The sequence below is a fragment of the Gekko japonicus genome, unplaced genomic scaffold (assembly GCF_001447785.1).
Source record: "Gekko japonicus isolate JY-2015 unplaced genomic scaffold, Gekko_japonicus_V1.1 scaffold281, whole genome shotgun sequence".
NCBI classification, from domain to species: domain Eukaryota; kingdom Metazoa; phylum Chordata; class Lepidosauria; order Squamata; family Gekkonidae; genus Gekko; species Gekko japonicus.
Genome location: NW_015174281.1, coordinates 1,058,783 through 1,086,562, shown reverse-complemented (window position 1 = coordinate 1,086,562; position 27,780 = coordinate 1,058,783). Strand labels below are relative to the sequence as shown.

The 27,780-nt window shown below is 48.4% G+C and overlaps 1 protein-coding gene across 1 annotated transcript in view; it reads right to left on the bottom strand.

Moving 5' to 3' along the window:
* Window positions 1-1,042: 1,042 nt before the first annotated feature.
* The window catches only part of OLFML2B (olfactomedin like 2B), a 65,035-nt gene continuing 38,297 nt past the window's right edge, over window positions 1,043-27,780 (bottom strand). Inside the window, exons 5-10 of the mRNA XM_015423848.1 lie at window positions 20,752-20,859; window positions 17,668-17,820; window positions 11,622-11,847; window positions 7,416-8,003; window positions 5,081-5,257; window positions 1,043-2,141 (exon numbers count right to left, since the gene is read on the bottom strand). Coding sequence (XP_015279334.1) covers window positions 1,540-2,141; window positions 5,081-5,257; window positions 7,416-8,003; window positions 11,622-11,847; window positions 17,668-17,820; window positions 20,752-20,859 — 1,854 coding nt within the window. The 3' untranslated portion in view covers window positions 1,043-1,539. The remainder of the gene's footprint in view (window positions 2,142-5,080; window positions 5,258-7,415; window positions 8,004-11,621; window positions 11,848-17,667; window positions 17,821-20,751; window positions 20,860-27,780) is intronic.

Below are 27,780 nucleotides of genomic sequence, written 5' to 3'. Positions count from 1 at the left end.
GAAGCTACATTGTGAGACGGATCCTTAAATCCATTTATTTTGTATATTATTTTTATCCCACATTCCCTACAAGAAATTCAGGGCAGTGTACATCATTCTTCCCAGCCTCCATTTTATGCTCGTAGGAACCTTGTGAGGTAGGTTGAGGGGAGAGTGACTGGCCCAAGGTCACCCAGCAAACTTCCGGGCAGAGTGGCTCTCCAAGACCCTAATAACTACTAAAGTCAAGCACCCCTACTCTGCTGGCTCACTTAATGGGAAGAAGCTTTTGAGAGTTTTTGGTGAAGCACCACCATGAATGGTTGCCACTATCCAGGTGGGGCCTGGAGATCTCCCATAATTAGAACTTATCTCCAGGTGAGACTGCAAGAAGATCAAATCAGTCAATCCTAAAAGAAATCAACCCTGACTGTTCCCTGGAAGGCCAGATAATGAAACTGAAGCTCAAATACTTTGGCCACCAAATGAGAAGGGAGCACTCACTGGAGAAGATCCTGATGCTGGGAAAGACTGAAGGTCAAAGAAGACGGGGACGGCAAAGGATGAGATGGTTAGACAGTGTCATAGATGCAACGAACATGAAATTGAGCCAACTTCAGAGGATGGCGGAAGACAGGAGGGCCTGGCGGGAGCTGGTCCATGGGGTTGCGAAGAGTCGGACTCGACTGTGCGACTGAACAACAACAACCAGGAGAGACATCAGTTTCCCTGGAGAAAATGGCTGCTTTGGAGGGTGGACTCTGTGGCATTATTATCCACTAAGGTCCTGCCCCTCCCTAAACCCCGCCCTCCACAGGCTCCACCCACAAAATCTCCAGGTATTCCCCAACTCAGAATTGACAATCTTGCTGTCATAGGAAATAAAGCTGTCGAACAAAATATTTTTGTCTGAAAGAAACGCTGCATCACTCCTTGGGAACCAACATCTGATAGTGCATCAGAGAGTTTGTCCTACTTTCTTCGTTCCTCAGGCAGAATTATGTTTTATTAGCTGTGGCATAAGCCCTCTAGTTAGGGGAACAGCAATTTGGGTCAGGGCCCTTAAAGCTACAGAGAACATGGGGCTATTTCGCTCCACTGGCAGCGCAGTTAGGCTGATCCAGCAATAACACACAATGACAGAAATGTGAGCAAAGAGTTAACAATTAGTAAAGGGAGTCCAGTTTAACAGAGTTTCAACAATTGATATTTTATTATAAAAATGGTAATGTTTTTTAAAGGATCTCATCTCCAAAGGGGAAGTCTCCTGTTACAATTACAAGGCAACAAAATGGGTCGTCTTCGGCTGGGAGTTTGTACTTGGCAGAACAATTTTTCCATGGTCTCAGGGGAGGCCACATATTCAGTACAAAAAAAAGAAGCCGGGGGTTATGCCCGCAATAAAAAGGGTTGACTTTGGCCTGTGGACTGATCTACAATCCACTTCACTTTCAAAAAGGAAACAAAAATCATTTACTCTCTGATTTGTACAATAAAAAAATATTATTTTTTTTAGAAAAAAGGTGCTAGGGGCCCATGGGAATTGCCCGCGCTGTGTCCTCAGTAAGCAAAGATGACGTCATAGGTCACCTGGTGGCCATTGTCCCACGCGTACAGGAGGCGGTCCTTGGGATTGTAGTCTATCTGCGTGGTGTAGGAGTATTCGTTCTCAAACAGCAAGCGGGGGATAATCTGAGTGTTGGTGTGCGTGTCAAACGCGTAGGAGATGTTGGCGTCCTTCTTGTTGTAACTGTCAACGGCATAGAGGACGCCACAGATGACAAAGGAGTTGCCATAGAAGTTCTTCCGCAGGCCCGTCCTCCAGGTGGTCTCCTTCCGAGTGCTCAGGTCGACGGCGTTGAGCCGGCTGAGGACAATCACCTCCTGGCTGAAGCCTTCATAATTGATGGCCGGGTAAATGATCCACAGGCCGTTCTCGTCCACAGCAAAGTCCACGTCGGAATGGCCACGCCACCGCCACGGTGTCTCCTCCTCGTAGGCCACGTCGTCCAACATGGCCCAGGCTGCCACGTAACGCTGTTTCAGGTCGTATTTGATGAGGTTGCGCGTGAAGGCCCGGTTGTAATACAGGGAGCCGTTGTACACTGCGTGACCTGTCCCCATCCAACTGTAGGGCAGCTTGTAAGAGTTGCTCCATCGGCCTGCGAACCAGAGATGACAGAATCAATTAATGCATGCATTCAATCCCAAACTTGCTTGCTGTCCTGTTAGCTGTCTGCTTAGGAGGTTAAAATCTGGTGTGCTCTTTGAGAAAGACTGAAATTAATTAACTCCCCAAATTTCTCGTCTATGAACTTAAAGGTTTAATATGCGATATTCAAACATTTCCCAAATACCTCCCCCTCCCCCAGTATTTGCTATATATTTGATTTCTGTATGTGACATCACAGCTGATATTAACCATCACTGAAAAGTTAGATGGCAAGTGGATCCTTTGTCCAACTGGCCAGTGAACCATCAGTGGAAATTCTTGACCCAGTGCTGCGGAACATGCATGGAGTAACAGCAGTGCAGTTGGGTGGGCTGCAGTGGCTAGGCGAAGGGAGCAAAACCACCCTTTCCACCACCTACATCAGCAGAACCGCACTGGCAGAAGAAAGAGGTGGAACCGTTGTCTCCTTCCACCTCCTCCCTGGAACCCACTGACCCACGTGGGTACGGCAGCTGCAGGAATCAATTTTCCCAGGATCAGAAGGGGCTACTCCAGGGGAAGAGTGCAAGCAGTTCACGGGATCCAACCTGACGGGCACTTAATATTTGACACGGGACAGTTTATGTGGTTACATATCTGATCTGTGCTAAAATCAAGACCATCAAGAGATGCCAGGATGGAATACTTGGCAGATAGGATAAGAAATTCTGTCAGGATACAAGGATATAAAAACGGTAAGGAAGAAATTAAAATAAATATGTATGCAAATGACATTCTGTTAGTAGTAGTAGAACCATTGGAGGGAGTAAGAGAACTTTCAATTATTTTGAGAGACTTTAGAGAGGAATCTGGATTGGGAGTTAATATGGACAAGTCGGAAATTTTGTTCTGGAATGTAAGTGGAGAGGAAAAGAAAGAAATAGTGGAAATGACAAGGATGGACCCTAATAGAAAACAAATCAAATACTTGGGGGTGAAGATTATTAAAATTGTGGATAAGATACCAGATGTGAATTATAAGGAGGTATGGAGGAAGATTAAGAAAGATATGAGAGCTTGGAAAAATAAGAACTTGTCTATCCTAAGTAAGGTTAGGGCAGTCAAGATGTGTTTAATTCCAAAATTATTATATCTGTTTCAAGTAATTGCGCTCCCGATAAGGAGGAAGTGGTTTAAAACATGGAATAAGGTATTCAAAAACTGGGTTTTTGGAAGTAAAAGGCCTAGAACTCCAGACATAGTAAATTATGCACCAAAGGAAGAGATGGGATGGGCGATACCAAATTTGGAACTGTATTATGAGGCATTTCAATTGAAATATTTAATAGAGATTGGATATAGCGATAGAGTTAAATGGGTGAGGCTGGAAAATGAGATAAATAATAGAATAGGAAGAGAGGGGATTTTTTGTGGCGAGGTGCAGATGGCGTATAAGAAGGCGATTGGACCAAGGAAAATAGCTCTAGGTATCTGGAAAAGTTGGAAAAGGAAATGGTTGCCAGGCTATTCAAAATGGATGCCATTAAAATATATAAATAAGGAATTTACCGATATGGGGTGGTGGAAGAAATTACAAGAATGCGGTTTTTATTGGCTAAAAGATATGTTTGTTGAAGGAGGAACTTTAATTGCAAAAAACAATTTTTCAGAGAAAGTCGGAAAGCAGTACTGGTTAGAGGTGCAAGGACTATACAATTTAGTTAAATCTGAAAGATTAGAGGGGATAAGCAGGGAGAGAACAGAAATTGATGAAATATTAAGCAGAAGACAAGTAAAAGAAAAAGGGATAGCGGGGGCATTATATAAATTGATGGTAAGAGATAAGGAGAGAATGATACGGATTATACAGAATAAATGGGAGGGAGAAGGGTTAATGCATCAGGAAGTGATTCAAGAAATAATGAACGGTATAAATCAAATTAAAATAGATAGATATAAAGAATTGGTGAGGAAATTTATGTGGAAATGGTATAGAACTCCGGCTCAGATAGCGTACATGATTAAAGGAATGAATCCAAAGTGTTGGCACTGTGGCCAAGAAGTGGGTATATACGCCCATATGTGGTGGGAATGTAAAGTTTACAAATAAATGGGTGGGATATAAGGAATGGGTGGAAAGGGGGGAAGCCAATCCAAATATCCAAATACAAATGAAGAATCTGTGCACGTGGTTAAAAATATGAAGATACTACAAGGAGGGAGGGGGGGTAAAATGATTGTATAATGATTTAATGTAAGATAATGTATATAAACTTCAATAATAAAAAAAAATACATTAAAAAAAAAGAGATGCCAGGATGGCTAAAATTACAGCAAGGAGATTTATAGTAGGAGATTTGGAGTCCTGTGGCACCTTCAAGACTAACAGATTCAAGCTCATGCTGGAATGCATTTCGATCCGTCATTCAGGACCGCTGGATTCCTATTAAATATGGCTAAAACACCAAATAATTTAGGTAAAGCTTGTCGTTTGAAATCTGCATTCGAAATTTGAATCTTGGCCGATTTCCAGGATTTGTGAATGTTTGTTTTAGCTACAGAAAGGTCTTCAGGACACGTGCAGGCAACCTGAACTGCCTTATCCCTCTCAACCCACTGGTGGACCTCCTGACGGCTCCTGGTATTTTTGGCCACTGTGTGACAGAGTGTTGGACTGGATGGGCCTTTGGCCTGATCCAACATTGGCGTCTCTTATGTTCTTGTTCTTATGTAACCCCCTCCCCCCCCCTCCAGTAGCTTCTAAGACCTCTCCTTCGAAGCCCGTTTCAGTAACCAGGCGCCCCACTGCATAACCCTCTCCTCCTCTGACTCCCCTCCTGGCTCCACTGGACTCCTCTGCATCCCACCTTTCTCTGCTCTAGACCCACACAGCCCCTCCCATTGGGGAGTTGGGCAGCAGAGCGATTCAGCCCACAGTAGACACCCCACCTTGTTTGAAGCTGTCCAGGCTCCGGAACTCCACCAGGGTGTTCCCGTAGTAATAGTTGGTGACGTAGATCCTCTCGTCCTTGGCAAGCGGATCCTTCATCCAAGCGCCTTCGTTCCGCCCATAGGTGTTCTGGATCATGGGCCTGGAGATGGTGGACAAAGTATCCTTGCACTGGCCTGATGGGGAAGTACAGCAGTAAAGAATAACCCTGCTTGGCATGGTACAAAACGCATGTAAGTGTTCACCATGCTTCGTACAGACACTAGACCAGGCGTCCCTACAACAGCCTTGCAAAAAGGCCAGCGTTATCATCTCCGTCTCTCAAGCAATGCTCCCTCTAAGCTGTGGAGTCTTGTGAGCAAAAATTCTGCTTTGTGAGCTACTGGCATTAAAGTGGTGAGCGAGCGATTTGGCTGCTGCATGAATGAGTTTGCTCTGGAGCCCTCCTTCCTGAGCTGAGACAAAAATGTGTGAGCCGGAGGCTAAAAAACTGTGAGCTAGTTCACACGGAACTCACCTTAGAGGGAACATTGCTCTCAAGTGGGAAACGGGCTTGTCAGTGCTGGATGCAGCCACAGAGCAGTGGTGGGAAAGTGCAGTTAGCAATGGAAACTTAGTAGGCTTAACTTCTCCCCTGGAGTTGCTATTTCCCCTGGGTAGCTCTCAGTCCTCATAGCCTGGACTAGCCCAATCTCATCAGAGCCCAGAAGCTAAGCAGGGTCAGCCATGCATAGTACATGGATCCCACTTTTCAGCGGTCCTGAAAAGTGGGATCACTACACAGAGGAGGCAATGACAAAGCATGTCTGCTCATCTCTTGCCTTGAAAACTCCAGGAGGTGGATCTTCATGGGGTCACCATGAGTCAGCTGTGGCTTGATGGCACACCTTACCTTTAGCCCTTAGTCAGACCAACAAACTCATCCAAGGCAAGCGCTGAAACTTGTTGTTTCAACAGGGGAAAGCAGGTTTCCTGTCCTGTGCTCCCCTCTGCTCCACAGCACCGAGGGGAGGTAAGAATGGCGGTGGACCTTCAAGGTGACTTGGAGGTACAGTTCCCAAGTTCATGCTGCACAAATAGGGTCGAATCCAAACTAATGTTTCTGCAGGCACGAGGACAGCCACTCAAGCGTGTGATCTGCTCACTCCCCCCCCCCACACACACACTCAACAGACAAAAATTCCCTCCTTCAAAAAGAGAATTTCAGGGGCATTTCAGACTGCTACAGAAGGCGGGTAAATTGCAATCCATGAGTGGATATTCCCGCGCCCCCTGAAATGTGTCATCTGAATCCAAACCCACAGAATGCTCCTACCCCAAGACAGAGTGCCAAATATTTGCCGGCTGCTGCCATCCAGGCTCACGTGGTCTCCGCTATTCTCCCTCCCCGCAGGCAGCATTCAAAATGGCTTGGATGTGCTCTGCTGCAGCCACAGACAGACAAGCCCGCTCTGCCCAGACAGCTGCCTTCTTTAATCCTCCACTCAGAAAGCTTGCCATTTATAGTATTTAAAACCTTCACTTGAAAACTTCACTATTCCCCATGTAAAATAAAAGCATTCTATCCATTACCAATCCAGGCCCGTAGCTACACTGGGGCCTCCCAGGGCCTGGCCCCCTGACTTCTTCCCAAGGCCCCACGACTTCTGGGGTGAAGTGGGGGGAGGCCGCGCCCACCTGCACTCCAAGCCGTGAATTTGTGTCCTTGGAGTGCAGGTGCGCAGCCCCTGCTTCTCCCCCAAAGCTTTTAAGTAAAGGTAAAGGTAAAGGTTCCCTTGCTCGAAAGCCAGTCAAGTCCGACTCTCCATTTCAAAGCCGAAGAGCCAGTGCTGTCCGAAGACGTTTCCGTGGTCATGTGGCCGGCATGACTAAACACCAAGGCGCACGGAACGCTGTTACCTTCCCACCGAATTTATCTACTTGCAATTTCTTGCTTTCAAACTGCTAGGATGGCAGGAGTTGGGGCCAGAGACGGGAGTTCACTCCGTCATGCGGCACCCTGGGTCTCGAACTGCTGGACTACCGACGTTCCACAGCCTGCAGTTCAGTGTCTTAACCACTTGAGCCACCGCAGCTTTTAAAGGGACCCTTTAAGTGTGCTGAGGGAAAAGCGGGGCCACAGGTGAATTTCAATGCCACCTGACTTTTTACAAGGCCCCCCCCCAAACTAAAAAATGCTGGCTACGGGCCTGTACCAATCTATTCTGCGCTTCTCTCCAGGCTGGGCCCACAAGGCAAGTGCCACGCTCACTCCGCTTTGAGTAACTCTGCTGTCACTCACAGGTCTGTTCATAAGATGAAGTTGAAAAGGGAAGACGGAGGAAATAAGCTCACCTATGCTGTTCCTGATATCTTCTTCATCGAAGACTTGTTTTGGGGTGGTGCTGGCAGTGGCCGGAGAAGTCACGGCTTTCGTTGTGGCCGCCAAACCAGGCCCGGCCATTGCCTGTGCTTGGAAACCGACTGTGGCCGCCTTAACACTGTGCAGCCTCATGGTAGCTGCAGTCTGGACCACTGTGGGAGCCTGCGTGGTCGCCTGAGCCGCCATCTTCATTGTCCACAAGACGTCCTCATTCGATGACCCGGTTCCTGAGGAGACTTCAGCAGCCGCTGTGGTCTTTGGAGCCGTCGGTGCAGGAGGGACAGCTGATGAGGTAGACACCAGGGTGGGTTCAACAGAGGGAGGCGCAACGGAAGAGGACAGCGGCAGCATCTTTGCCGTGGTGGTGGCCGTGGGAGCTCCTCCTCCAGTGTACGTGGCGTGCGTAACGGGTTCCTTTGTGAGATCCATGCTCTGGAGCGTGAGGGGTCCTTCCACTGGGAAAGGCTTCCTCGGGGGGAAGATCAGCAGGTCGTTGTGCTGCAGGAGCTGGTCTTCAATCAGCAAATCAATGGCATTCTCGCCGCTGAAAAGTTCGTCCTCTGCCAAAGACACCCAGCAAGAAGAGGGAGTCACCCTTCTCTCCCCCGTACAGTGTGGGAGGAAGTCCCACCAGGAACACAGGGTAACCTCAGATAAATGACAGGAGACCGTGATAAATGATAGGAGACCGTTTCCTTGCATTCTCCTGCCATGTCTGCCCTTCCTAGAACTCATCCAGTGAGCATCAAAATGTTTTGCCTAATCTTGCTCCTACCTGGAATCCACTACTCCCACCAACTACCTCACTGTTCATTTAAAATACCTAGCTAGCCTGATCCCGTCAGATCTCGGAAGCTAAGCAGGGCCGGCCTTGGCTAATATTTGGAAGGGCGACCTCCAAGGAATACCAGGGCCATGAGGCAGGCAATGGCAAACCACCTCTTGCCTTAAAAACAAGTCTGGCTCACCACCTAGTGGTACATAACACTGAAAGAGCTAGAACTTCTGGCTGCCAGACAATCTTGGGATCTCCTAGTTATTCTACACACAATGCAATACGATGATAATTATTAATTACCTTAGGTATAGTGCACGATGGGCCAGGCTAGCCCGACCTCGTCACAGCTCGGAAAAAGCAGGGTCAGCCCTTGTTAATGCTTGGAAGGGAGACCACCAAGGAACACCAGGGTTGCTATGCAGAGGCAGGCACTGGCAAGCCACCTCTGAACATCTCTTGCCTTGTATATCCTATGGGGTTGCCATACATCAGCTGTGACCAGATAGCATGTTCCACAGGCATAGTGTGTGAGCTGCTTTCTCAGGCTCTAAATATCACGCTCCATGTGAATATATAATCTATGGAGCTTCTGGGCCCAATCCAACAGAACTTGAGGAAAGGATTAAAGCGCTTGGGGCGCTTTAGCTTGGAGAAACGACGACTGAGGGGTGACACGATTGAGGTTTATAAGATTATGCATGGGATAGAGCAGGTAGAGAAAGGGGTACTTTTCTCCCTTTCTCACAATACAAGAACTCATGGGCACTCCATGAAATTGCTGAGCGGTCGGGTTAGAACGGATAAAAGGAAGTACTTCTTCACCCAATGAGTGATTAACACTTGGAATTCACTGCCACAGGAAGTGGTGGCGGCTACAAGCATGGACAGCTTCAAAAGGGAATTAGATAAGCCTATGGAGCAGAGGTCCATCAGTGGCTATTAGCCACAAGGTATAGATAGGGGCTCGGGCAAGTGATGCTTTGTCTTCTTGGTGCTTGGGGGGGGGGGTCAACAGTGGGAGGGCTTCTAATGTCCTGGCCCCACTGGTGGACCTCCTGATGGCACCTGGTATTTCTGGCCACTGTGTGATACAGAGTGTTGGACTGGATGGGCCTTTGGCCGGATCCAACATTGGCGTCTCTTATGTTCTCATGTTAACTTGCACTTGCGACTAGGAAAAAGTAACTGGAATCTCCCTGATCAGCTGCTTTGTTGGCTGAGGGAAGGATGGGATCCGTGCCTCGTTGAAAACAGACGGACTCATTTACTGGGCTCCAGCCACAACAGGGAAATTGAGAATTAAAGGAAAGCATGTATTTGCATGCCCGTTCCCCTCTACACTGCTATTCAAGCAGGAACTTTAAAGCTGGATTCTGTGCAAAGGAATCCAAATGTTGAGACAGATTGCAATTGCAGAAATAAGTAGACTGAATGGTGGATTTCAGACTAAATCGGAAGGATGGGCAGTTCAGCACACCAGAGGGAGACGGAAGCATCTACTTAGCAGCGCCAAGTGGTATCCTGACCCTAGACTGCCTGAGGTCAAGAGCAAAAGCTCTGCGGAAAGCAGCATGCAGAGCCAAGACCTCCAGCTGACTGCTACAGCGAGCTGGGGCCCACTTGCAGAACAAGGCAAACACAGCCCCACTCCTCCTTTGGGTTATCCCCTGACTTGGATGGCCCAGACTAGCCCGATCTTGTCGTACCTGGGAAGCTGTGTGTCAGGAGGCGAGGCCAGGGCCCGCCCCTTGGAGCGACCCCCGGGAAGGGAGGGAAGCCGGTGGATGGGCCAACACAAGCTGGCGAGTGACAGAGGAGTCAGTCGTGGCCAGTTGCAAGCGGGACGAAGGAGACCCGACCCAGAGACGACTCCGCCACCCCAAGGCGTCCCAGCCGCCCAAGGAGGGAAAACGGGCCGAGCGCAACTGTGGCCTCTCCGCAGAGGAGACCGGGGAGGAGAGAAGTGGAAGGATGGGCGGGGCCACATGGGAGACCCATTGGCTTCCCTGCTGTAGGGCAGAGCGGGGCTTAGAAGGGAATAAAGAGGAGGGCATGGGACATGACCGGGGATGCTACGTCAAGGATAAAGGTGCGAGTGGGGAACAAGCTGTGAAAAGGGAAGAGGCGGAGGCTCCCGAGGCGGCCGGGGGGGGTAAAGAGAGAAAGACCGGCGTCCCACAGGCCCAGAGGGACTACGCCCCGCCTCGACCTGACACTTGCCCCGAACCTTATCCTTGAAGGGGTTCACTCTGTGAAGTAATGGGGTAGCAACCCACTAGTCTGAGGAAGTGTCTTGCCCAGCCTCGCCTTTCCCAGCTGTAACGATGGGCTCTAGCCTCACCCCGTGGGAACGGAGTCCGGAGGTTCTGACAGAAGCTAAGCAGGGCCGGCCCTGGTTAGTATTTGGATGGAAGACCACCAAGGAAGTCCGGGGTGGCCATGCAGAGGCAGGCAATGGCAAACCACCTCTGAACGTCTCTTGCCTTGAAAACCTTACGGGGCTGCCATAAGTCGCCTGCGACCTGGCAGCCCTTTCCATCACCAATGTGGGTTACTAGCTAACAGGAGTCCTTGTTGACTCCCAGATCCCAGGTTCTGAATGGGATCGGAATTAATGGAGCAACTCATGACCTAAAGAAAGCACCCGGGCTTTATGCCAGCACCCAGAGAGTGGCTTGGATCCTGCCAAAAATCTCCACAGATGAAAAGATTTCTGTCAGCACAGAACTACTTTCTCGCCTCCCTGTTGTGGCCCAAAATCCAACCCCCCAAAAAATTCTGTGCCGGGAGGACAGAGGATCCCTGAGAACAGAATGAAGGGGGGGATGGAGGACTGCCACGGGAGGAGGAGGAAATTGGTGAGACTTATGAAATACATGGTCAAAGAAATTGTATTCCAAGTAGTCATGTTTGGCTGCGAGAGTTGGACTATAAGGAAATCCGAGCGCCGAAGAATAGATTCTTTTTTGAATTATGGTGCTGGAGAAGACTCTCAAGAGTTCCCTGGACTGCAAGAAGATCAAATCAGTCAATCCTGAAAGAAATCAACCCCGACTGTTCCCTGGAAGGCCAGATACTGAAGCTCAAATACTCTGGCCACCAAATGAGAAGGGAGCACTCACTGGAGAAAAAGACCCTGATGCTGGGAAAGACTGAAGGTCAAAGAAGAAGGGGACGGCAAAGGATGAGATGGTCAGACAGTATTATCGAGGCAACGAACATAAAATTGAGCAAACTCCGAAGCACGATGGAAGACAGGACGGCCTGGCGAGATGTGGTCCATGGGTTCGCGAAGAGTCAGACTCGACTGTGTGACACAACAACAACATGAAATACATGCAAAGTATGATTTATGAACGATACGCAAAGCTGGCGGCCTCGTTCTGAAAGGGCAACTCACGTTCGTCAAGGTCGTTTTCCAGCTCGGCGTCTTTGGCCTTGTAATACGTGACCCCTCGAATGATGGTGGGCCGGGAGGGGGCCCTGCTTCTCACGTGGAGCTTCCTTGGCGAAGTGGACTTGGGCTTCGTTGCCTCTGGTGCTTGGGGGGCATAGCGCAAAGACTCGTCAGAGCCAATGTGCTGAGAAACCACGTCATCATGCAGGAAACCTTCTTCATACTTTTCCTTTAAGAGAGCCAGAAGAGCACGTTACACTGTGGGCCGGGGGACGCCTATGCCAAAGAACGTAAGAATCACCCTGCTGGATCAGACTTTAGAATCCATCTAATCCCACTTCTTGTTTCCAACAGGGCCAATTGGATACCTCTAGGAAGCTCACAAGTAGGACACGAAGAGCCAGTGCAGTGCTGTCAGGCTTCCCAGTCAAGACACTCAACAACGTTCCTTCAGAAGTTTCAGTTTATTGAGGACTCGTACTTAGGACATCATGAACTCTACTGTCAGGAATGGCGGGCAAACGGATTGAACTTACAGATATACCCCCTTCATACGTGACCCCCTGATGCAGTAAAGCCAATAAGCAAGCACCTGAAGACGCGGGCAAAAGCAACGGTTATTATTCCCAGCGGGAAGCTAGGAGCTGGCAGAGTAAACCCTTCAAGGACACTAGACAGATAACAGCGCACAGGAGAAGAGAAGGGGGAATGGGAGGAGGGAGACATGGAGAAGAAGAAGAAGAGATTGGATTCATACCCCGCCCTTCACTTGGAGTCTCAGAGCGGCTTACAACCTCCTTCCCCTTCCCCTCCCCACAACAGACACCCTGTGAGGTGGGTGGGGCTGAGAGAGCTCTGACACAAACTTCTCTTTTTCAAGGACAGCTCTTATCAGAACTACGGCTTGCCCAAGGTCATCCAGCAGCTGCAAGTGGAGGAGTGGGGAATCAAACCCGGTTCTCCCAGATTAGAGTCCGTGCACTTAACCACTACACCAAACTGGCAACCCACACATTCCACACCATGGCAGCATTAGCTGACAGGTGCAGGGGTTAGAGTTCCGGACTACAATCTGGGAGACCCAGGTTCAAATCCCCATTCTGCCATGGAAGCTCACTGGGTCACTGTGGGCCAGTCGCCACACACTCCCAGACCAATCTTCCTAACAGCGCTGCTATGAGGATAAAATGGAGGAGAGGAGTGGTGTAAGCGGCTTTGGGTCCCCGCTGGGGAGAAAGACAAGACATAAAAGCAGTAAATAAATGAACCAAGCTGTCAGCAAGCTGCCAAAATGGTTTTTCTTTCGCACATGCGCATACCTTTCTCTACACGGATGCGCATACCTTTCCCCTCTGGCTAATTGCTGTTCTCTCCTGCAAGCTGCACCGCGTATCTTTCAAGGCCGCTGGAGGAGTCCCTTAGATCATTGCTTTGGCTTTAGACGGGCAGAGCCGTGGGAAGCTCGTACCTATTTTGCTTTCGGTAGCAGTTTGTTCCCAGGCCAAATGGCGCGCGCGGGAACCATAGTAATTGGGTAATGCTTATACGAATGTACTATAACTGGTTTATGCATACATCGCCCCTCATTCCTAACAGTGTTCCTGTCCATGCATCTCCAGCTTCAATAAAGTAAAACCTTCTTTGCAAGTGTGTGCTTCCATTGTTGCTGAGGGTCCTGACACAAGCAAGCAGATAAATAAACAAGACTCAGGGTCCATCTATCTCCATTTCATGTTTCCTACAGGGCCAGTCACATGCCTCTGGAAAGACCACAAGTAGGGAATGAAGGCAACAGCCGTCATTGGCTGTATGACCGCCCAGAAGTACACCACTGCCTCTCAAGATCGAAGAGTGAAGAAGAAGAGGATTGGATTTATACCCCGCCCTTCACTACCCAAAGGAATCTCAGAGCGGCTTACAAACTCCTTTCCCTTCCCCTCCTCACAACAGACACCCTGTGAGGTAGGTGGGGCTGAGAGAGCTCTGAGAGAACAGCTCTGAAAGAGCTTATGACTGATCCAGGGTCACACCTGCAGCTGCATGTGGAGAAGTGGGGAATCAAACCCAGTTCTCCCAGATTAGAGTCCGCGCTCCTAACCACTACACCAAACTGGCTCTCTTCAAGGAGGCGTTAAGCTTTCCTGTGTGTCGTGGCAGGATACAGGCCAGAATCACTCTGGATCTCATGCCTGGGATTTGGATTTCATGTTTCTGACCTCATGTCTGAAATTCAGGCCACCGTGCCTTTGAAGAGCTTTCAGAACTTTAAAACGCTTGCTCCAAACATTACGGCAGAGGTCTTAACTGGGGCTCCCTGACATGATCATCTCTCTTCATTTACTGAAGACAGTCTTCTGGTGCATTTCCAAGCTCAGTTCAAAGTTCTGGTGTGAACTGATAAACCAAAGCAGATGCTCAGCCTCAGAGCCACAGCCCCTCGTTAAGTGGCCTTAAAATTTGGTCAAACCAGTATCATCTCAGCCAAGGTCAGTATAGTCTATTCCAACTCACAGTGGCTCTCCAGGGTCTCAGATCAAGATCTTCCACTTCCTCTACAACCTGATCCATTTAACCGGAGATGAACCTGGGACACTCTGCATGCAAAGCAAATGCCCTAATGCAAAGTAAATGCCATCACAAAGCCATGACCCGCTTTTGTAATGGTGGGTGGGTTATGCTTTTGCTTCTCGGCTTGAGAACTGCTCCCATTATTAACCCTCTCTGGAACACTGATGGTCTTTACTGAAATTTTTTACAGCCTTAAAAAAAAAAAATTGTCATTCACTTTTTCTTTTTGTAAAATAAGCACTGCACACACCTCCCTTGGTAGCACTCTGGGAGCACAGTCCCAAGGTACCCGTGAGTGTTTAAAGCTTATCATTTGCAGTGTCCCTCCCTAGGCTTTTATGACTGCCAATGAAGCCTTGCTCCAGGTACCCTTGCTTTTTAAGGTCAGACTATCCTTTCCCAGGAACAGGGCCTTTGCTGCAGTGTCCCTTAGCTTACATAATCTGCTCACAGTCTCTTTCTGAAGACAAGCCAAAACTTCAATCAAGTTTTCAGAAGCTGATGTGTCGATTGCTTAATCAGACTGTATGCTGCCGCCGTTAGATCAGGTGTTAGGTTTTGGTGGTTTGATGCCTGGGTTTCAGTTCTTAGGCTCATAAAGTCTGAAGCGTTGCTTTCCGATTTCTTACTGGAAACCACCTTGGGAGTGTTTTTTTTTTACTTGAAAGGTATTATACAGCTACTGTAAATAAATAGTGTAATACAGCTATCAACCCTTACACCAGCTTTCTTCATCTGAACATTTTTATCGCTGCTCTGGTTACAGGTAAGCGCCCAGCTCCTGATATGAGGCCGTCGTCACAGCTGAATCCACAGCTGCTCTAATCAAGCAGGTTACAATAAGCACTGTAGCTTTGCATACTTTATAAGCATTCTTTATAACACCCATCCCACCTATAAGGACTTGGAAGATCTCCATTCCTACTTGTGTCTGACAAAGGGAACTTTGACTCTTGAAAGCTAAAAATCTTGTTTGGTGTAGCGGTTAGGAGCACGGACTCTAATCTGGGAGAACTGGGTTTGATTCCCCACTCCTCCACATGCAGCTGCTGGTGTGACCTTGGGTCAGTCACAGTTCTCTCAGAGCTCTTCTCTCAAGAGCAGTTCTCTCAGAGCTCTCTCAGCTCCACCCACCTCAGAGGCAATACTCCCTCTAAGCTCTGGAGTCTTGTGAGCAAAAATTCTACTTTGTGAGCTGCTGGCATTAAAGTTGTGAGTGAGCGATTTGGCTACTGCATAAATGAATATGCTCTGGAGCCATCCTTCCTGAGCTAAGACAAAAATGTGTGAGCTGAAGGCTAGCTCACATTAACTTAGCTTAGAGGGAACACTGCTCACGGGCAGTGTTCCCTCTAAGCTGAGTTAGTGTGAGCTAGCTCACAGTTTTTTAGCCTCCAGCTCACAGAGTTTTGTCTTAGCTCAGGAAGGAGGGCAACACAGCAAACTAATATATGCAGTAGCCAAATTGCTCGCTCACAACTTTAATGCCAGCAGCTCACAAAGTAGAATTTTTGCTCACAAGACTCCACAACTTAGAGGGAACATTGCTCATGGGGTGTCTGTTGTGGGGAGGGGGAGGGAAAGGAGATTGTAAGCCACTCTGAGACTCCAAGTGAAAGGCAGGGGTATAAATCCAATCTCTTCTCTTCTTCTTGTTGTTGGTCTCTAATGTGCTGGTGGACTTGAATCTAACTGTTCTGCTGCAGACCAACTACTCTCCGGGCCTCAGGGCTGGATCCCATGGACTGATTCCAGTAGGCGTCATATCCTGGAAATTCTAGGCCCTAGAGAGGTTAAATTTGCGGTGACCAGGACCAGGGCATTTTCGGTGGCGGCTCCTACCTGGTGGAAGGAGCTCCCGGAAGAGATCCGGGCCCTGCGGGACCTTTGTCAGTTCCGCAGGGCCTGTAAGACGGAGCTCTTCCGCCAGGCTTTTGAGTAGGAGCCGCCGCCGCCACTATTCCACCTCCGCCCCCTATGCACTGTCGTATTACCATCATGATTATCTGGACCCCACTGGGGGAGTGAGGTGACCGGGCAGGGATTGGATGACAAGATCTCAGGGAGTTATCATGGAGGTTAAGATCTACCCATCTCGGCTAAATCTGTACTGTAATTTGGTAAATTTGTTACTGTATTTTTATTGTAACTTATTGTTTTATATTATGTGTTTCATTGTTTTAACCTCGGCACATGGTGCCCTTGTCAGCCGCCCTGAGCCTTCGGGGTAGGGCAGGATATAAATTCAAACATAAATAAAATAAGAAATTTCCTCCAGTGGACAGAACCTTCCCCAATGCAAGATGCTTTTCTGATATCAGAGGACGGCTCCTTCCTCTAGAGGAAAGAGCCTCTGCTAGCAGAATGGGCTTGCAGGATCCAACGTTACTGATGGGTTATTCTCTGAAGAGATATTCTGTTCCAACCCTGGAAGAAAGCTATATTTTCCCTCTCCTGGCCCAAGCAGCCATCCCTAGGGGCTCCTTAAGCAAGCTCCAAGTTGCAGCTCACTCTTTCGAAATGACACAATCTCTCCACCAGCAAACCTCCATCTTGCAGCCCGAGAAGCCGTCTCTCTCTCCCAGTCGGCCCTCCTTCCCTTTCCTCTCCTCCCGGATGGATTATGCAGACGTCAGCAAGAGGGCCGACCAAGGGAGGCTGGCAGGACAGGCATCTGGAGGAGCTGTGCAAGGGAGAAAATCTCCGGGGCCCTACCCTGACCTCAGGGCTCCTTCCAGTGAGACTTTAGGAGCAGAACACAGTTTTCAGGCCCACATCTCCCTCGTGGGCTAATGCGGGGCTGGGGTGGATTTTCAAGTGGCAATCTGTGGGGCAGGAGGAGTACTCAACCTTCCCCCCCGCCAGTTCCCCACTGAAAATCCCTCTCTTCCCCTTTATTTCTCTAGCCAAGTTCTAAAACCAGTAATGAGTCTCTGAGGGGAAATAATGGAGACAGAGGGCGTAGAGAGAGTTAGGCCGCTCCCCATTCTCCCCCCCCCCCAGTGCCTCCTGCCCAAGTTCTCCATTATGTTGGCAAGCGAGGACCTGGATCCACACATTTACCACAAAAATTAAAAATAAGAACATTTCATGCAACCCTCAGTGTTTTAGAAAGAGTCCATGACTGAAAAGGCAGACACCGCCAGTACTTTCTGTGGGGCTGACTTGCCATTTCAGTCCAGCATCTGGATTAATCCCAGATGTTGGGTGACCCTGGCTATCGAAACCACGAAGAGAGCTAGCAAGCAAGTGAAATGATACCTTTCTATTGGATTGACATGTTACTCTTTGGGCCATGTTTCGTTTTGTTTTTTAATATCAGTTGGTCCACTGATGGACTTGATAGCAGGGCAGCTATCGATAGCCTCAGAGTCCTAAGTTTTCATTTGAAAAAAAACAAAACATCAAGTTTCTAGCCCTCAGGGCTGCAGGGGAGGGGGGGGCAGCACAGGAAACTGAATTCTTTCAGTGCAGGCCTCACCTCAGTGAGCGTATAGGCAGCCGCAGCATCCCTTTGCAACAAGCCCTGTATGTCAGCAAGGTCATTGGAGAGGCCAAAGGATGAATTATCCTTAGCTTTATGATTCAGCTCTTGCAGAACTTCATTGGCCTTCTGTGTCTTGTGCTTCTGGTCCTGGTGCATGGGGGGAGGGGGGGAGAAAAGAAACAGAAGGTAATTTGTGCACAACACCACCAGGATTTTATCATCGGAGCTTGTGTGTCGTCAGCAAAACATGTAAGAGGATCAATACCTGCAAGAGCCTGCTCCTCCTTCCTTTGTTAAAAAAAAAGAAGAAGAACTGGAAAGAATCTGCTGCAGTGGTCAGCTGCCCCATAATAGAAGCAAGGAGAGGAAGAACTCTTTTGTTCCCCATCACAAGCCAGACCTAGCCTATATTTATTTATTATATTTATGAATCACCCAATCCCTGCCAGAGCAAAGCTCCGGGCGGTGTACAAAAGGCATAAATCAAAAACAAGACAAAAAGCCAGTTAAAACAGTAATAAAACTTTCCAACTATCAGATGGCAAATAATCAGTCCCAACTGGCAGCTACTTCGCAGATGGGGGGGGGGGGGGGGGGCAAAGTAGATGTGAGTAACAGAGAGCAGAGAAGGGTGCCAGCCGAGATGGAACCGTCTCTGTCCTCAATCAAAAGCCTGGTGGAACATCTCTGGCTTGCAGGCCCTGCGGAATTGCATCAGATCCCGCAGGGCCCTAATGGTACTTGGCAGAGAGTTCCACCAGGTTGGGGCCAGTACCAAAAAGGTCCTGGCCCTGGTCTGGGACAGCTGGATACCTTTGGGGCCGGGGACCACCAACAGACTGCTGTCTAAGGAGCGCAACACTTTCCCAGGGACATAACAGAGGAGACGGTCCCATAGGTATGTCGGTCTCTGGCCGCTCAAGACCTTATAGATTAATACCAAAACCTTGAACGTGACTTGGTATTCCACTGGGAGCCAGTGCAGCTGGCACAGCACCAGATGTATATGTGCCATCCATGATGTATATGACTCCCTAGAGGTGATCCACAAATCCCGGAAGGCATTTAGAACTTTTGGAGGCAAACGGGGCATTTGAGAGTTTAAGCAGTCCGTTCTCCCCACTTGCTCTGGCCTCCGACAGCCAGCAGCTCGGCCTGCCCTGCGGATAAAATCCTGGCTCTTACATTCCTCCCTCTGCCACCTAAGGTTGCCAGGTTTTACCTTGGCTGGAGCGAGGGACTTTTGAAGGCGTTCTGGGGTGAAGACAACATGCCAGAGACACTCTGGTATTCAGGCAAACTCTATCGTTTTTTCGACCTCGAAACCATAGAGTTTGCCCAAATACCAGCGTATCCCCATGTGACGTCCCCAGCACAATGACATCATTTCCGGGTAATGTCATCACGTTGGGGCCATTGCACAGCAATGTCCCTGTTTGGGAGGTTTTCCCGGCATTGCCAGGAGAATGGCAACCCTACTGCCAGCCCCCATTTCCCCCTGTCCCCAGTGATCACTTTCTCTGCCTACTGACCCTCTTGCCACCCTGACCCCCAATCAGTTCGGTATTGGGGTGTGTGTAGGGGGGTTTAAAGTGCATCTCACTTCTGCTGCTTCAAAGTCTCTCTCCATTGCTGTCCACCTGCTCATGGGAATGGGAACTGATGAGAAAGACTGTCACGATACCTCCCCATCAGTAGGTGAGCCACAATGGAAGGAGGCATTGAAGCAGAAGCGGCTTCAACCTTCCTCCATCCCACCTGATGCCCAGATGATCGATGGCTGTACGTGTTGCCACTTCCTGTCCAGCCATTCCTTTCCTTTAGGAGCCAGTTTGGTGTAGTGGTTAAGTGTGCAGACTCTAATCTGGGAGAACCAGGTTTGATTCCCCACTCCTCCACTCGCAGCTGCTGGTGTGACCTTGGGCAAGCCGTAGTTCTGACAAGAGCTGTCCTTGAAAGGGCAGTTTGTGTCAGAGTTCTCTCAGCCCCGCCTACCTCACAGGGTGTCTGTTGTGGAGAGGGGAAGGGAAAGGAGTTCACTCTGAGTGAAGGGCGGGGTATAATAAATCCAATGTCCTCTTCTTCTTGTTGTTCTTCTTCCTTAACCGCTTCTTGCCATTGCTTTCTCCACAAGCTTTTAAAAAATTTCCCTCAGAATGCTGACTCTGATCTCGCAAGCTCTTGGTCAGCATTTTGTTGTTGTTGGAGTTGCAAGACCTGTGCTTGTACAGACCTGTCTTCTCCATTTTGGGAGGTTTAAAAAAAAAACAACATTAAAAATTCAGATCTTTCTACAAACCCAGGAGTTCTGTATAGAGCCCCTTTTCTGTATAGAGCCCCATCATGCAGGTTTCTTGATCCACGTTCTTGTACTATATTCAGAATTATATATATTGATAGACAAAACTGCCTTGTTTGAGTTGCTGCATTTTAAAGTTCTGATTTTTTTTACTTATGGTGGCAGTCAGTGATAATGTTGTGTTCTTGGTGAGGATGAAGAAAGAGAAGAAGGAGATTGGATTTATACCCCACCCTTCACTACCCAAAGGAGTCTCAGAGCAGCTTACAAACTCCTTTCCTTACCCCTCCCCACAACAGATACCCTGTGAGGTAGGTGGGGCTGAGAGAGCTTCTTTCGAGAATTGCTCTTTCAAGAACAGCTCTGACAGAATTTATGACTGACCCAAGATCACGCTAGCAGCTGCATGTGGAGGAGTGGGGAATCAAACCCGGTTCTCCCAGATTAGAGTCCGTGCTCCTAACAACTACACCAAACTGGTGGTGGATTCAAGGTTAAGAACCACTGGCCCAAAGGAAGAAGGGATACTGGATTTTCCTGTGTGGATAAGCCAATCCTGCTGCAAATGACTACAACAGAACAAGAGAGCAATATCCAGCCATGTAAACCTGCAGCCATGGTTGCATGTCACAAAAGACTGGTTAAATTGCAATACTTCTGTCTATGTTGAGGATCAGAGCATGACTGGTAGCTCCTGCCACACAGCCAGTCATTTTGTGGAAGGCAACTGAGGGAACTTGCTGTTGCCCTCGACAACGATACCCCAGAGTGCACCTCACCTCTTCGAGTTTCTCCACTCGACCCACCAACTTGGTCGTGATGGAATGCAGCTTCAGCAGGTCGAAGCCATAGAAAGCGCCTTCCAGCATATCAATAACGGCTGCCAGCTGCAGATCAGAAAACAGAGCAGTGAGATCATCTGCCTGAACATGTAAATTAGAACCATTTATTGGTGCTTTGATGAACCAAGCTCACCGGACAGCCCTGGGGAAGCCCAGCTCAACTCACAGGGCTGTAGTAAGGATCACTTTGTATGCTGAATAATTCTAAAGAGACAGTGTCATGCTTAATATCCCGACAGTCCATGCTCCCAATGAAAATAAGTCAGACTCGCTCTCATTTCCAAATATCTATGACAGGGAAAATCTAATGAGGTAGTTTCCCCCAGAGAAGTGATACTCACTCAGTAGCTTGGGAGCCCCCCCCCCCTCATGGATCACTGCCTTGTCGTGGCGAGGGGGCTTGCGTGGTTCGATGAAGCTGTGGGCTATGCCGTGGAGGGCCACCCAAGACGGACAGGCCACAGCAGAGAACTCAGACCAAGCGTGATCCCCTGGAGAAGGAAATGGCAACCCACTCCAGTATTTTTGCCAAGAAAACACCATGGACAGTATCAAAAGGCTAAAAGATATGACGCCGGAAGATGAGCCCCTCAGGTCGGAAGGTGTCCAATATGTTACTGGGGAAGAGCAGAGGGCAAGTACAAGTAACCCCAGGGCCTGGCAAGATCTTGTCCATGGGGTCGCGAAGAGTCGGACTCGACTGTGCAACTGAACAACAACAAGAAGAAGCTTGGAAGCCATGTACCACTCTTTGACATTCCACCTGTGGCTCTTTTTTTTTTTTAAAGCACTGTTCCCTTACATAGCACTTGGTTGTCTGGAGGGGCTTGTGGTTGGCAGGTGGTTCCCATCTCGAAACAGCTGTCGCCAGCGGAACGGGTAGACTGCAAGCCTCCCTGAGGGGCAGGCCTCATACCAGAGATGGAAGCAAATGTGGCTCTTTCAGTGGATGGCAACTGCAAATGCGTCTCTCTGTGAGCCACAGTACCACAGTCCTAGATGTGTACTGCTTAGACTTCAGGTAAAGAGTTACATTGCTGAAAGTTCCTTCACATTTAAAAGATACCTGTAAATAGAAACCTAGCAGCTCAAAGAGGCCTAGCCCTTTTCCCAGACATACGAATTTTCTATGAACACCTTTTTTTAAAAACCGCATAACAGAACAATCAGTCTCGTAGTGCAGCCCAGAAAGAGCTATACCACCCAGTTGTCCAAATGTGTGCCACAGTTCTCACGCCAGAATACTGACAGTGATATTCAGGGAATCAAGGAGGGCAAGGATTATCCACCCTCATCTACAGGGTGCCAGAAATATATTTCATAAGCAAGGCTGGATTTATGCACAAACAAAGTAAGCTACAGCCTTCCATTATGGTAAAGGTAAAGGTAAAGGTTCCCTTGCTCGAAAGCCAGTCGAATCCGACTCTAGGGTTGCGGTGCTCATCTCCGTTTCAAAGCCGAAGAGCCAGTGCTGTCCGAAGACGTTTCCGGAGTCATGTGGCCGGCATGACTAAACACCAAGGCGCACGGAACACTGTTACCTTCCCACCGAAGTGGTACCTATTTATCTACTTGCAATTTCTTGCTTTCGAACTGCTAGGTTGGCAGGAGCTGGAACTAGAGACGGGAGCTCACTCCATCATGCGGCACCCGAGTCTCGAACTGCTGAACTACTGATGTTCCACAGCCTGCAGTTCAGCGTCTTAACCACTTGAGCCACCGCAGCTCCTTTGCATTATGAGGGGGCTTTAAATACAAAAGAATCACTAAGCATCACTAAATTACCATTCCTGAGGTAATGCTCCGAGCCCCTTAGAGCCTAAGCATGCCTTAAGTTGGTCATGATCATATAAGCAAGACAAACAGGCCTCTGCCCCCAAGGAGCACACAATCTAAAATCTACACTGGGGAAGACAGCACAGGAGAAACAAGCATAGTAAGAGATGGATATGAGACAACACAGTGACACGTACTTAAGTCTGGGTGCAGTTGGGATCTCCCAGAGCACTCCTACTTGACAGCGCCCAGGGCAGACCCAGCGTAACATGTAACGGTAAAGGTTCCCTTGCTCGAAAGCCAGTCGAATCCAACTCTAGGGTTGCGGTGCTCATCTCCGTTTCAAAGCTGAAGAGCCAGCGCTGTCCGAAGACATTTCCATGGTCATGTGGCCGGCATGACTAAACACCAAGGCGCACGTAACATGTAGTTGGGCACTAAAGCTGCCAACTCTAGTTTGGTAAATTCCTGGAGATTTGGGGGTGGTGAAGGGTTCTCAGGTTCCCCCTGCTCACTGGTGGGGGATGGGAGGGTGGGGTTGCCAGATCCACATCAGGGAACTCCTGGAGATTTCGGGATTGACCCTGGTAAGGGACCTCAGTGGGGTACAATGACATAGAGTCCACCCTCCAACGCATACGTTTTCTGCAGGGAAACTTGATCTCTTGTAGTCTGGAGATGAGCTGTAATACTGAGGGGTCCCCAGGCCCCACCTGCAGGCTGGCATCCCTAAGGTGGTGCCTCAGGAAGGTGGAGTTTGGATGGGGGGGGCCTTCAGAGGCGATGTGATGTCACAGAGTCCACCCTCCAAAGCTGCCATTTTCTCCAGGGGAACGATCTTTGTAGTCTGGAGATCAGTTGTAATTTCGGAGGCTGGTAACCCTATTTGGCCCCCAGGACAGTGGGCACATACAGCAGAGTCCTTTCCAGCAGGGATGAGGGGGTGGCGAGCAAGATCCCAACAGCTTTTCCCAGTTTCTACACAACAGTGAACATTTTACCTCAGTCAAACCTGTTAAAGGTTTCCTTTTCTCCATGAACAACCGCTACATTATAGTATGTCCAACTCGACATTCGTATTATGAAGATGACTTCCTTTCATTTTTATGAAACTACGGGAAATCCACAGTGTGGCTGGAAAATGTTACATTTGCACTGACCCTGGGTCAACGAGACTCTACAGTAAAAGGTTCTCTTCTTTAAAAATAAAAATTAAACTTTGAATCTCAGGCCAAAACAGAGAAAAAATGCAGCGCTAAATGAATCTCAGAACTGTTGGTGATAAATTGCTTCAAATTGTCTTTGGCGCGAGGCGGCCTTGGATGGCTTCGTTCTGAGTTTTCCCAGCTTGGATTCTAGAGCCAAGGATGTTTGCATAACCCTCTTCGGGGAACCTTGTGAATGAGGCCTCTGGAACGTGGTGCCATTCCTAGACAACAAGGATCTCTGCCACAGCTGGCCGCCATCGGCTCCTTTTTCAGGGAGGCCTCGGGAAAGGGCACGGAGAGCGATGGAGACCCAACGCCCTCTAGAGGCAGGTTTGAGACATGTCACTCTGACAAAGGACAGCATCTCACAGTGGCACCATGACCCAAGTGGCCACAGGGCAAGACCACTTTGAACAGCCGAAGCTGTCTTATGTTCTCATGGTCCCATATGGTCCATGACTATTATGATTACAAGTTGCTCTCCCAACCATGTTACTTTAGTTGGTTTGAACTGGAGGCTCCACAGGTTACTTGATTGAAATGAAGAAGAAGATATTGGATTTATACCCCACCCTTCATTACTTGAAGGCGTCTCAGAGGGGCTTACAATCTCCTTTCCCTTCCCCTCCCCACAACAGACACCCTGTGAGGTAGGTGGGGCTGAGAGAGCTCTGAGAGACCTGCTCTTGACAGAACAGCTCTGAGAGAGCCATGACTGACCCAAGGTCACCCAGCTGGCCGCATGTGGAATAGTGGGGATTCAAACCTGGTTCTCCCAGATTAGAGTCCAGGCACCTGTTTGGTGTAGTGGTTAAGTGTGAGGACTCTTATCCGGGAGAACCAGGTTTGATTCCCCACTCCTCCACTTGCAGCTGCTGGATGACCTTGGGCAAGCCATAGTTCTGTCAGAGCTGTTCTCTCAAGGACAGTTCTTGAAAGAGCTCTCTCAGCCCTACCTACCTCACAGGGTGTCTGTTCTGGGGAGGGAAAGGGAAAGGAGATTGTAAGCGGCTCTCACACTCCTTTGGTTAGTGAAGGGCGGGGTATAAATCCAATTTCTTCTTCTACAACAAACTGGCTCTCATGATACTACTCATTTAATCTATAGGGTTTTGAGTAAATTCCAGAGGTTGAACCCATACAAAGCACATGCTCAGCCAGTCAGCTACAGTCCCATCCGGAGGCTTGATTATGTACAGACTTAAATAAATGCGCTCGAAAAGATGAAAACAGGAATCCGGTGAACAATTCTATGATTTCACAGTCCTCTGAATTAAAGGGGTTAATTCTTTAATAGTAGCTTACGGCACTTTTCACCTTGACCTGGATAGCCCAGGCTAGCCCAATCTCATCAGATCTGGATGATAAGCAGGGTCAGCCCTGGTTAGTACTTAGATGGGAAACCACCAAGGAAGTCCAGGCACAGAGGCAGGCAATGGCAAACCACCTCTGAACATCTCTGGCCTTGAAAATCCAGGGCTATTTTTGGGCAGGAACGCACAGGAACAGAGTTCCGGCTGGCTCCCAAGTTGGCCACACCCAGCAGGAACTCATTAGCATAACATGTCACACCCAACAGCAGACACTCATTAGAATTGGCTACATTAGGGGTGTGTGGCCTAACATGCAAAGGAGTTCCTGCTACAAAAAAGGCCCTGGGTTTTGACAACAAACAAGGTAAACAGAATAACAAGCAAAAGGTGGGTGTGGCTGGATTACCACACTTCTGGTAACATGGGGGTGCGGCCTAATGTGCTAATGAGCTGTGCTGGCAGGGGTGTGGCCTAATATGCTAATTAGTTTCTGCTGTTGGGTGTGGCCTATTATGCTAATAAGTTCCTGCTGGGCTTTTTCTACAAAAAGAGCCCTGGGTTGTTGCCATTAGTCAGCTGCAACTTGATGGGGGTGTATGTAGAAATGCACTTTGAGCATAGTCTTATACAAGTTTACTCAGTTGTAAGCACTACTTTATTCAATGGGGCTTACTCCCAGATAAACATGCATAGAATTGTATCATAACAGTGCCATCATAAATAGTTAACACCCTCCTTAAATCCACTGAAGTCGACACAACTAAAAGTGTGTCACACCATTTAAAATTGTACCATAGATCATACAAAGACAACTAAGGAAGGAGATTAATTAAATTGTGAACAATGTGGAAAGAGGGGAGAAAGAGAAGTTTTCTCATACTACCAGAATTCAGGGTTATCTGAAGGAAGTTCATTTGTGGTAGGTAGATTCAGACCAGACAGAAGGAAGCACTGTGTAACACTAATATGAATTAATCAAAACAAGTTTATTTGTCTTTTTAAATTCAGGGAGAAGAGGCCCATCTGGCACTGCTAGCCATGGGAGGAGTTTCCATGTTCGGAGGCGGTGTACCTCTGGCTAGCCAGTGTTGGTTGGAACCACAACACAGGGTTAGAAGGACCCCTAGGTCTGATCTCCACAAGGCAATTCCTATTGTCCTGTCCAAGGCTATCATCAAGCACTGATAATCATCAGACCCCATCACTTCCAGCCTAAACCTACTAAGCAAAGCCCAATCCAAAATCACAGTAACACCAGAATCAAAATAACTAGCCAAAGATACAAGTTGAAATATTTGGAGTGTTCCACTGTCTCTTCTGCTGCTCCCATTTATCCCTTTTCTTTATTTACTTCATTTATACCGTACGTGTATCCCAATGGAGACCCAAAGTTTATACATCATTCTCCTCTATTTTATCCTCTCAGCAACTCTGCAAAGGAGGTTAGGCTGAGAGTGTGTGACTGGCCCAAGGTCACCCACCAGGCTTCCATAGCAGAGAGGGGATTCAAACCTGGGTCTCCCAGATCCTACTAACACTCTAACCGCTAATACCACACTGGCTCTCAGCATCTGCAAAATGCTGTATGATCACAGGAAGAATTTGCAGTGCGATCCTGTGTAGTTATTCCAGTCTAAGCCCACTGAAATCAATGGGCTTAGTCTGGAATAACTTCGTATAGGATTGCACTGCTGGGCTGCAATTCTTAGGACACTCTGCTCAGAGTAATTAGATAATATTGGACTTACTTCTGAGCCATCTTAGATTTATGGGAGCCAAAGATATCATTAAACAGTGAATCTGGGATGTAGCAGATCCCTTCAAGCAGACACAGAGCAGGCACAGTCTTATCAGGTGGTAGGAAATCACAGTAAAAACTTTTCTCCAGCTGACTATCTATATTGCATAGAATTCTCTAAATGCCAAAGACCCCTCAGCTTGGCCCACCTTAATGTTTTACCATCAACTCTTTTGGAAAGGAGATACACACAAAGCCCTTAACATGTTTGCCCCCGCCAACTGGACATGGTGGAAAGTAAGCCATGTGTTACTGTATTGCCCTCAGTACTGCAGTGGCTCAAGTGGTTAAGACGCTGAACTGCAGGCTATGGATGGTCGGTAGTTCAGCAGTTCGAGACCCGAGTGAGCTCCCGTCTCTAGTTCCAGCTCCTGCCAACCTAGCACTTTGAAAGCAAGAAATTGCAAGTAGATAAATAGGTACCACTTCAGTGGGAAGGTAACAGCGTTCCGTGCGCCTTGGTGACTAAACTACGGCCACATGACCACGGAAATGTCTTCGGACAGCACTGGCTCCTTGGCTTTGAAACGGAGATGAGCACCGCAACCCTAGAGTCGGATTCGACTGGCTTTCGAGCAAGGGAAACCTTTACTTTTACTTTTTACTGCCCTCTGTATAGGGACATTTGGTCTCTGTAACTCCAATCTTATAAAAAATTTCAGGCAGAACAGATGAATTTTATACTCCCCTCCTCCTTTCAGATCGTTCTAATGAGACCAACTCTGAGGTGGCCAAATTTTGCGCCTTGGCATGTTTAACAAGGAAGCAGCTGTTTACGTCTTTGTATTGATTATATCACCAAATGAGAAGGGAGCACTCACTGGAGAAGACCCTGATGCTGGGAAAGATTGAAGGTCAAAGAAGATGGGGA